General features: G+C 40.7%; 1 protein-coding gene across 2 annotated transcripts in view; it reads right to left on the minus strand.

The window, feature by feature from the left end:
- ror1 (receptor tyrosine kinase-like orphan receptor 1) overlaps positions 1–12,022 on the minus strand; it is a 136,444-nt gene that overhangs the window by 35,250 nt on the left and 89,172 nt on the right. Inside the window, exons 2-4 of one of the 2 annotated variants that reach the window (XM_042417129.1) lie at positions 9,542–9,604; positions 1,402–1,692; positions 1,077–1,110 (exon numbers count right to left, since the gene is read on the minus strand). In XM_042417129.1, the coding sequence (XP_042273063.1) occupies positions 1,077–1,110; positions 1,402–1,692; positions 9,542–9,604 (388 nt within the window). The remainder of the gene's footprint in view (positions 1–1,076; positions 1,111–1,401; positions 1,693–9,541; positions 9,605–12,022) is intronic. The other variant, XM_042417130.1, reaches the window with a different exon arrangement.

The raw sequence follows: 12,022 nt of genomic DNA on the forward strand, positions 1-12,022 counted from the left end.
GTTTGGTTTTATTTGCTACTCTCAAGGCCCCCCTTACATTCATATACATGTTCATGTTACGAGATCAGAACTGCGGTTGGATTTGCTGTACATTCAAACAGCTGGCAGCTAATTGGGTAACTATAAAATGTTACATAACAAAAACCGCACAGACAGATGTGGGTAATTTTTCTACACTGCTTGTTTCAGGCAGCAATATTTTTCAGGAGACTTCAGTTAATCAACTAAACTCACCAGTAGACACAAGACATTCACTCTTAATTATGATAATGTAATTATAGCCCTGAAATCTGATGAATGCATCATTATTACCCTTAAATGAAATTAATAGCACATGTTTTGAATTTGTTCACATTTTAAGTCACGTCCTGTTTTCTGTTGTGTGTCTAATAGGCGCTTTATGTCAACATCTGCTTTAAGCCCCAATTTGTGATTAGTGCATAAAGTTGTTACTGCCCAACAGTCTACATTCCAACTGTGGTCCGCAGCAACAGTGTTCATACACAGAATATTCAAATGTGAACCATGTGAGCTGTGATGGTTGGGCAGTGACAGCGGTGTACTAGATCAAACCAGCAGAGATTTAAAGGCTCATATTAAATATTCATTTAGCCACACTGAGACCTGCACCAATAAAAATGGAAAATTACAGACCCGCCCTTCATATTCTGTGAGTAATTACTCAATGAATATGCTGTATAGTACTTTTTAGGCTGGCTCTAACTACGCTAGCAGACAGTAAACTACTATAAGAAGTATAAACAGGCCTAAAACGATTATCAGTACAGATAGAAAATCATGATTACTTTGTTTATTCTCTCTCACTCTCTCTCACTCTGTCTCTCTCTGATCCGGGGCCTCGTTTCACCAAATTTTCAACATACAAGCTGTGATTTGCAGCTGGAGATCCTTTCCTCTTGTCTTATTTTAACACATTCGACTTACGCATCAACAAGGCAAGATCCTTGTAGGATCTGGAATCGACATGTAAACAGCGCTCACAAAATTGGCACAGTAAGTACAGCATTGATAGACTGTAAGAGGAAAGAAAACTAGTTATAGGATAAGAAACTTACGTTGGCCTTCCTGCAAGAGGTGTAGGGAGTGGATCTGGAAGAGAGGACAAGGGGATTTTTTTAATACAGGATAAACAATATTGTTCCCAGATTTTTCTCTCTGCAAGCTGCCAGCTATAAGCAAGAATCAGCAGTGTTGCTAAGAGGAGCCAGATCTCTGGTAGGAAATGATGAATAAGAAAAGATTGTAATTCTTTGTCACACAAAGTGCGTCAAACACTTGTCATAAAGCCAGTTCATTGTGACATCTGCATGCCAGTAAGTCTTTAAAAGGCTTGGCTTGGCTTAGATTGTGTAGATGCTACTGTCACACAACTCTTCTTACCAAATTTGACGAACAGCACACCTGTCGTGGACACTGTACCCTGGGTGTTGGTGGCTACACACTGGAAGTAGCCCGTGTCGGTGGTGTCCAGGTTGCGGATGCGGAGGCGTGATCCAAACGGCGTGGACCTGTAGGAGACCCGTCGTGGCTCCTGTACCACAGGGGCGTCATTCTTCAGCCAGCGCACGGTGGGCTGCGGGTTGCCAGACACGCGGCAGAGGAGCTCAGCTGTTTGGCCCAGAGAGGTGGTGATGTTGTTCATAGGAGCATCAAGACGGATAAAGAAGGACCCTGGGAGACAGAGCAGTGTAGAACAGATGACAGGAATAAATAGGAGGGAGATAAAGATACAGGAGAAGGTGGGGGTAGGAGGTAAAGACAGCAGGGGAGGATGGAGAGAGTCAGGAAAAGGAGTGAAAAGAAGAGGAGTAGGAAGAAAAAGCATCAGGAGTGAGAGGAAGACAAAATGAGAAGGAAGAGATTTTATTACACAAGGAAAAGAACTAAGACATAAATCAAACAACACTTACTGTAAAATATCAATGCCAGACATTTCTAAAAAAACATGCTGCTGTACAAGAAAATAGTGGTAAAACAACTCAATGTTTTCAGACACACATATTCAAAGTCTTGGTTTTGCAAGTTATTTTGTGGTTGCCACTGTGGTGACACCTAATTTCACTTTTCATCAGGGCTGTAGGATGCCAGAGGGTTTTCCCCTGGCTTGTGTAGGAGCTTATGAGGCAACATCACCTGCTTGATGAGTAAAGACTTTTGACTTTGAAGAAGAAAAAAAAATCTCGAGGAGAAAACAAGGCAATCAGAACCCACTGTGTGATGCCCCGCTGTGACGCTGATGAGTTCAGAAGGTGTTGGAAAAAAAAACACAGCACAACATTTTTACATGGTTATCTCAAGGGCAACATTTTTCCTCGAGGTAGTTAGAAGAAAACAATCTGGAGGGCCACCTAAGAGTTTAATGTGCAGGAAAAACATTGGTGTTTATGTCATGAAAAACCTCTGGAAAGTTCCCTCAACCCCAAAACCCATCTTAGGTATGCAGAAATGCTTCTGGTCACACAAACTGGCCAAAACAAACAAAGGAGGAAAAGTACATACAGGGGAATCTCAAATACTAGTCAGACAAACTTCAGTGTGTGTGAATAGAGAGGCTGATGAGTAAATATAGAGGAACACACTTATATATTCAAGCACACCCACACTAAAACATTTACTATGCCATGCAAATTCATTAGTTAAGGCATCTCTGCACTGGACTTTTAATATGACCGAACTCTCCGACATGTTATTTGACATTTCTCATAAAATGTCTATATTTTGAGAAATCTGTTTGTCTGATGAAATCACATGGAAAGTTAGGAACAGAGAGTTGATTGAACTCATAACTTATTCAAAAACATCTCACAGTAGCCAAGTCTTTTTTCCCCATCAAGGGTTTTCCCTACAAGGACATTGCTGTCTTCTACAGAGCTCCTATCTGTCTTACTCGCTCTCCTCTGTTGTTCATTACAGTGTAAATACAGTTTAAGGTTTTATGTGTTGTGCAATACTGGGAATGTGACTTGCAGATTCTAACCAATAGTTTTATTGTTCCCTGAAGTTTCTGAATTTTGACATTGTGTCTCTTAAACGTTTTGATGCTCTTTGCCATTACATACTGTAGTCATTTTAAAACCATTTGCAGTTAAGTTAAAAAATTGCATGTCAGCAGGATAAAATGTCCAATAATCAAAATACAATCACCACCAGTATTTACTGTAATAATTCTGTTAGGAACAACAAGTAACTTTCAGTCAATTAAAATCAATTAATCTTCAGTTTTTTGTTAAAAGGTTAATTCTGCATCATTCCTATAATAATTGGTATGAACCTGCCTTTTCAAGTGAGCTTTTCTTCCCTGAATTAAGTCTGTCAGGTAGCTGAGAATGCAAATGCTGTCTGAGAAGCCGGATTAAGGGAAAAGAAAGGCCTTAAAACATTTATCTATTTGTGAGGAAGCTGATTTGTTGAGGTCAAAGTTTGATTTAGTTTGAACTGTTCTCCTAACAATGTCTCTAAATTAGATAATATAAAAGAGCAGTGATGATCGCATTTTCCTATTGATTGGTTACTGATCGTCAAGAAGGCGGGTCAGAGTTAAGAGTTAACTCCAATGCAAGAAAGATGGTGTGCTGCAGAATACTAGAGTAACTCCTTTGTTGAGACCTAGATGGATAACGTATAATAACGCTGAGCTGTGAGCAGTCAGTGCACAGGTGGGGCTTGGCGTAAGAGAACACTGGGCCCCGCTCCCACCGTCCAGCTTGACTGACGCAACAGCGCAGGGAACAAGTCAGACTCACCGGAGCTCAGGTAAGGCTCACATCCTATTTTTGGTGTCTGCAACTGTTGGCGCTCATTATTTTTCAAACAAACCATTCTACCTGCGCCATGACACAAGATCATACGTGTATACCACTGATGTGTCATTTTATAATTGTTCTTAACCTTAGAGCTGTTGCAACAAACAGCTATCTTACTCACTATTCTTACTTGGTTATTCTCGGTCACCAGGTCGTTTGACTCCTAACATATTGTCATGAGGTGCGCAAAGTGTTTGTGAAACAGAAAAGACGGCACATTTGTCTTGGCATATAGCCTTGGTGTGTGTGATTGTTGGACTGTCAAACACACTCTCACACTGCTCTCCCCTGAAACCCCAGGTTTAACACAGCGATGTGGTACTAACAAGTGTGTGACAATATGAGGAGACTCCCACCACCACCATTCTTCCCTCACCCACTTTTTATCTGTCCTCCTTTCTCTCCACACATAACTGTCTCCCTTATTTGTACAGTCCTGTTTTTTTTTTCCATGTTACAGCACTGGAGACAAGAAAACCTCCGGCGAGTCAATGTTCAAATTATCAATAAAAATGATATCAGCGCTTTAGCGAAATCACTACATTGCTACCAATAACAATGAGATGGTTTACTGCTGCAGAAAAATGGACCATCCCTTTCCACTTTCCCATCTCTCCCCTATTTATTTTCTCCTCCACTCCCTTGCACATGTGTATGCCATAAAAATGATATCTCACTTAGGTGTGTGTTGAGGGGATGCTCTTGCATTACATCATATGGACACCATGTGTAAATAAACACAATTTATTATTGTGTGACTGCCCTTTCGCAAAGCTTGGATACCAAGAAACTTCCAATGTTTGGTTTTGTTGTGTTGGGTTTATTTTTCTCCAGACAGCAAGACACACAAACACTTAAATCATCCTTACTGGTCAGACACAGACTCCTGTGTTTTCTCTTTGCTTTAATGAGCCTTGTAAATGGATTTTCAAGGGAAAATTTGATAATAAAATGTAATAGGTGGTGTAATGGGTTGTACATAATTGACAGCCAGGTAAAAATCTGATATGATCATAAATTAAGAAGCATAAAATGTAACGTGTGTGAGTGTGAGAGAGAGACTGAATTAAGTGAAATATTGACTGCAGTTCATTTGTGTCACTTGTTTCATTTCATAAGTTGTTTACTCTGCTACTTTGTGTTTTGCTTTATGTTTCAATTTAATCTGTCCAGTCTGATTATGTTACCATTTGTAACTACTTTAAATGTCATGAGACAACTGTAGGAGTATTGACTTGGAGGACATGACTATGTTCCTTAAGGTAGGATGCATTAGCCCTTTCACCAACGTTGCCCAACAAAAATGTCTCATTAAAATTTACTCTGCTGTGTTGTTTACATTGAATTTTTCACATTAGTCGACTCCAACGAAAATATCATCATCTCCAAAAGGCAAAAATGTTCCATGACTTTAAGTGTGGAACATGCTACTTGCCTTTAATTACCAAGTGGCAACTACCACGGCTTGAGGCTGAAGTCACTTTGGAAGTACCTTTAACTGCAAAGCCACTGACGGCTGCTAAATTCTGGCTCCAAAAAATCCCTGGCTCTAAATGACTGCCATTCAAAAAGTGTCAACTTCTCTCAAGAAATACTAAGTCAATTTTTTTCAAGAAGTCCTTATGGTATCAACCGCTAAATTTGGTCTCTCTAATAAGTGTGCTGGCAGACATTTAAGAAATTATTGCTCCATTAATAAGATTTGAAGATGTATAGTAGCTTCAATGTTTGTTGTGTGGACATTGATTGACAGTTGGCTCACCTGCTGCTCTCCCAGGCTGCAGGACTTGTGTTGACTATTGTTGCAACATTTCGGTAAGTTTAATGTTACTTGATTATGATAACTGCCCTGTTAGCACAACTTAGCTAAAGTAGCTAACATTAGCCCAAGTGTGCACAGTAGGCGACTCTTCCCACCTTAATCTGACTATTGAATCTGACTTTATTATCTGAAAAGCGTTTTATATATTAAATGGGAACAGACCCGCTCTTAATAGACTTGTGTGTTTTGCCAAAGGCAAGAAGGTCACAAAAACCGAGTCATTTTATCGCTCATCTCATCTCATTAGTTGAGTTGATGGAAAAGAAAATGGTTTTTGGATCTGTGTGCCTGCTCACTTCATTAGCTGTTATAATAACTGACAATAAAGCAGCGGGGAGCAGAAGGAAGGAACGAGGAGACAAGAGGGGTCGATGTGAAGATAGGTGAAGAGGAGAAAGATGTTCTTCCAGTGTCTGTGTAACAAAGCCACTCTGTGTAATTGTCTCGTGGTGAGTGTTGTGGTATTTGGCACCAGGAGCTCTGTGAAACTCAAACCCTTGTTGCGGACTGTCCCTTTAATGTGGCAGGCGGCTAAATGGTACCCTGTCATCAGCCTGCATATTCTCACAGTGGCTTTGTACAATCAAACACTCACACGCAGGCACACATATGTAAACACACGCACACCCACACGACCGCAACACACACAAACAATTCATGTTTCAAAGTAGACTAAATCACACAATACATTTTCATTTAACCAGCAACATTGTATTTTATATGTGAGTCATCATTCAATAACACACACAAGACTGACGCTATGCTTCGCAAGCTGCTCTCAGCAAGACACAGACCCAGAAACCTGAGTGGCTGCACAGCTAACTAAACAGACTCAGTAGATACACTGAGGAGTCTGCACTGCCAGCTATGGCTAAAGGTGAATTTCATTAAAGTTGGGTCACTCTCCAACAGAGAAAGGGAGAAAAGGAAGGGGAGAAAAAATGAATAAAATGAAACAAAGAAAAAGAAAGGAAGACTGAGAGAAAGCCCCAGGGGAAAATGAGTTCAGTAAACTATCATCACCCCTGATTTCAGCCCAGTAATGAGCCTCTTTCAGCATGATAACTTCCTGCTACTGATGCATACTGATAGAGCCACGCTACCTGAATGCTGTCTGCTCGGTCAATCAAAACCATTCCCTGCCTGCAGACAAAACAAGTGGTGCAATCACAATTCATCCATCAGATAAGAAACAGATGTTAGTCATGGGGCTGAGCTCAAAATGACACACATACACACATACACACACAGATACACTGGGTTGAAAACATTGGGTGCGCGCATGCACATGTGCAGCGTTTTTTAGGTTTTCATATTTCATCTTGTTGTGGAAAAATAAAGCTGTCTCTATGATTTGTTTGGAACTACTCCTCATTGTATTTATGACTTTTTAAACATCCTTGATTGGTCACCATAATCATTATCTTGACTAAACTGCTCAATCATGCCCAAAAACTACTGCCTTCCAATGTGCCTCTGTATTTAACAATGTCTGTTTTTCTGTACACAGAATTTGTTGTGGGATGGATGTTGTGGGAGAGTTGGACCCGCAAGAGATGAATTAAACAAACCAGACAAAATGAGAGAGCGAAAAAAAAGGTCTCTTGTTGAAGGTCTTCCAAGTTAGGGTATCTTCGTGGGGGATTAGGAGGATGTCTGCTCTGCAAAGCCCAGGGGAAACTGAGGAGAGGGGGTGAGATATGACTGATAATTCTGGGCAACAGTGTTGAGAAAATATCTAAAAAACTTTATGGATCTGACTCAGTTGTTCCTGCAGTGCTCTCAGAAGAGCAGCAGTTTTAAATGCTTCCTCAGTTGGGATATGTTGCTCTAAACCTGGGCAGCTTTGGGACACATGACCATCCTCGCCACAGTATGTAAACCGGCAAGAATCCTTACTGATCAAGGAAAGGAAGTAGTAAGCTGTGCTTGATTAGCTGACATAAAAAGCCCATGTAAGAACAGCCTTCAAGACATTTCCTTCCCTATATAGCATCCCAAAGTCAATTCTCTTGGGGGTTTGATCCAGGTGCAATGCACGTTAAATGTGACTTGTTGACAGGTTTGATCTCTACAAGCCTGTCAAATGTATAAGTCATTGTTGGACTGTGCAGCTCCTGGAGATATTGAGCACATCTGTCCAGTGCAGAATCTTCTGTGAGGAGGAAGCTCTCTCATGCATGTACATGAACCAGCTCTGTAAAACCGATTGAGAGCGCTGATAGATTTGTTTCTAAAGTTTAACTCTTCATTTTCATGTGCATGATGGCTACCACAAGTATCTTGAGTCCCTTCAAAGCATTAGTTGTGTGCATCCTTTGAAATTATATCAGAATGCCAAGTAGGGTCAGCAGGAAACTCCGACCAAACAATGGCTGAAAGTTTTAAAAAGCTTGTTGCCACTGCCACTTTTTCAGTTATGATCTTAACATTAACAGTATAATAACATCATCAAGTGTCACAGTTTTTAGTTACGTTCATGTGGTGCAAAATCTCAAGTTCTTAAGGAAGTTATTCGATAGTAGCTTGGTACCAGACAGTGGTTGTTTCCCTCGGTTGGAGAAACAGTCAATCAATCAGAGCTTTATAGGCGGGATTAAGAGTTGGGATGTCACCTTCCCAAAAAGCTAGTTAGCTACCTCTCATCATCCATCAAAAATAGCCACAGTAAAATGGCCACTTAAATTGACATCTTCGATTGATGTGAAAAACTGCTCTTCGCAACCGCTACCACAGCTTTCATGCCAGTGGAAAATTACACAGGCAGGATGGATATATTGCTCACTACTGATTAGTTAGAGCAAAACAAAACAAAAAATAAACCTTCTTCCCGAACATAATTTGTAAGAAGCACAAACATTATGTCAGGCTGAATGAATGAACTGGCAATTCAGTTTGATTATCAGGCTAATTCCTGTGTTGACCAGGGATTCTGCCCTGATTTGCCCCCTAGTGGATGTAAATTAAAAAGCAGACGAGTATGTGATCAATGTCTGCACACAGGCATTGATGAAAAGCAACTACAGTATATCATGACCCTAATGATGCTTTGTGTCCATATGTAAGTAAAATAAGCACCAACATTTCAATTGCAAAGTCACACGTTCTGTGGGCTCTCTCAGAGGGCGTTTTGGGGCAAATGAAGGAAATTGCTATTTGAATATTGAAGTAATGTGTGCCTTATCTGATTCTGCTACCGCTGCTCAGTTACAATCTCTATCCTGAGATCTGCTCCAGCAGCACATCTGCAAACAACTCTGGGTCTCTGCTTCACCTGAACACACTTCATATTTCCTGTATATTCCTGTAAGTTTCCTGTATGGGATGGAAATGCCTGGCTGAGTGCGAGTGTGTGTGTGTAAACTCAGCATGTTGATGAATCAGGGGAGTTACTGCATTAGTCAGCAGAAATATACTTTTATTGAATATACAGAGCAAAGTGTAAGAGGATGTACTGAACACACAACGTGAGGCTCCACTGCTAGCGTTTGCTTAAGAGAAAACTTAAAGTAGGTCAGTGGAAATTAGGGAAATGCAGTGCACCTGTGGCTCTATTTCCACATGTTGAGTAGATCAATGTGTAATTCGTTCCATCAATTATCCTCTACAGTGGCCTGGGCCGGGACAATGGGTGTTGCCTGGGTTGCTGAAGGTGACCATTCACAGAGGATGAGTAATTTTCAACACATCATCGAATGTAATTTCAGACATCACACCTGGGGTAACAGTTCAGCACACCATGTGTTATTTTCACAGCGAACATGTAATCATGTACTGCCTGTAACAGATGTGTTTGCGTCTATAGTTTTCTAATTTAAAGATGGCTGTCGAGGATGTGTTATTATAAATTAGACCCTGCTTTCTGTGGGTGTGTTTAGTATGTGTGTGCATTTACCATCACTAGAGGTGTTCCATGAGGTGGCAGCTAGCACACTGGGGTCTTGGGGAAACTCAGACCCTGTAAACAGAGAAAATGGAGCAGTCCATTAGCACGTTTCTGAATTTTGAATCATACAAAAATACAAATATAAAAAGGGAACGAGGTTCTATAATTAGTTCCATTTCGCTGGGTGGATCATGAACCTCTCAATTAAAATTTATTGCAAAGTATTTAGAGTATGTGAGCTGTGAGTGTCACTACAAACAGCAACAACACACAAAACCGCTCTGTCAGACCCTCTGGACCAATGGGATTGCCCAAAATTTAAGATAACAACAACAGCAAAGACAGGACGAAAGGAGTCAAATAACAAGATAGACAACCGAATGGAGGCTAATTCTGTTTTAAATGTATTAAATCAATCGAACAAACAGGTCAAATCTACAATTTCAAATGTTGCTGCCACTTTTCAATGTAAAAGAAAATAACTGACATAAATACACAATGCTTAGATAGTTTTCCTGTCTTGAATGCTCACTGGTGATAGCACTGTACATTTGCTGGTGTAGATCAAAGCTTTAAATGTATAACAGGGAGCCTATCAGCGAGCCATGTGGACCTAATGCTGTGTTATTACCAGCTGACGACAGAACAGCCCTCTGCTTTTCATTACGGGAAGAGAAGAGACAGAAAATGGGCTTCAGTGTGCACCGCCACAGGTCACAAGGTGATTCTTGACAAATGAAAAAGCCTGTGCAGGACTTACAAGATGCAGGACTGACAAAGATGGAACCTGACACAGTTTTATCTTTAACTCATGCTCTGGGGTCAGCAGAACTGACAAACACTCAACACACATACATTATTACACGGTTACAATCAGCTTCAATGCTCAATTTAGCTCTGCCTTTCCAGACCTAATGTGTGTGTATCCTGGTGCAGGCTGGGATAGTTTAACTTGACGAATGAACAAATGGCTGCCTGCCAACTTCAGACATGCACCTTACATTCACAAACACATGCAAAAACGCAAGCATGTGTCCTGACACAACTGTACAAAAAAATATATCTGCAAACCCAACCTTCCCTATAAATGCTGTACTTGTATATGTTTCAATATAACAGTTTACTTCCCCTACATTTGCAACTTTCTTGTTATGTGTGCGGCATCCATGGTGACAGTCTGAGAGTTCAAGGAAAGAAAGTCAAACAGGACCAGGCGCCTGACACAGGGTCATGCTAATTGGGTGATAATGTGTTGTTTCACACGTGCTGTGTCAGGATGGTAACGACTGTGTGGTGGTGCTTGTGAAATGAGCTGTGTTAATGAGAAGCACTCTGGGCCTCTGCACCTGTTAGTGAGGCAGTCTGGAGGCTTGGCAACAGGCTGGCAGCTTTATGAGTTAGATTCAAGACTCTGACAGCGATATAGCAACAAGAGTTGATGTAGAATAAAAATAGGAACAGTATGTGTTCATTATGTTACCTCTTTTCTAAACTGGTATTTATCGTTTATTCAAGCAATAACTAATAACATATCCTTGCTAGGCTGTTGCCCTTTGCTTTCACATGCTTCCAAGTTCACTATGGGGCCCAAAATTACTTGCTTGTCATTTTGCTCCTGAAGGCTCCTAATACAACAGTGTATTATAGCAAGTCTGGGCCCCAAGGTGAGTCTAAATTTACTTCATGTTCTGGGTTGATAGAGTTAAAAAGGCCAGGGGCTCCATGGTTGACAAAGGACAGAGGAGAGAGGACGTTGCAGCTCACTAGCTTCACTAATAAACAGCTACTCAAGTGCAGCCTGGTGAGAGCTCAATAGAGGGGACTGGACATGGGAATAGAAGGGGAATGGGAAGGAGGAGGGAAGGAAAACAATATGGAGGAGGCAGGAGCTGTAGTGTTGGGTCTGTCCACTTATAGGAATATATATTTTTGACCTGGTTATCCTATAATTCAGGTATAAACAGTGGCGCATGAGATTTCAATTACATTGATTGTGCAGATAAGACAAATGTCCAACTAGTCAAAAGGGTTATTTACAACTTTTTCTTCTACTTCTCTTTATCTCCTCTCTATTTAGGTCACATCTGTGAGTTCTCTTTCATTGAGACAATCATCTGGAATATCTGGGATGAATTGCAGAGTAATTTTGAGATTAGCTTTCTAATGTTTCTCAGTAATTGAGGGAAACAATTGTATTAGGCTCATTTATTAATGAGGGCCTAAAAATAGGAACCGTCACAGTGCCTGTCAGTTTAAATCAGCAGTTCTTACAGTTGCGGTTCTGGTCCCTGATCGGATCATGAGACAGACTCTGATGGTTCCCCATTTGTTAACTGGAGCTGTGTATTATAAGGATCCTCTTCTGCCAGTATGAATCAAAGGATCAATAGCAGAAAAAGGAAGTTCCTGAAGTTTTAGCTGAAATACTCACACATACTCGAACAGCGTGTCTGACTTGTACCTATTTTTTGTTTCGGTATGAAGACTTGT

This window comes from Thunnus maccoyii, chromosome 7 (genome assembly GCF_910596095.1).
Source record: "Thunnus maccoyii chromosome 7, fThuMac1.1, whole genome shotgun sequence".
Lineage (NCBI taxonomy): Eukaryota > Metazoa > Chordata > Actinopteri > Scombriformes > Scombridae > Thunnus > Thunnus maccoyii.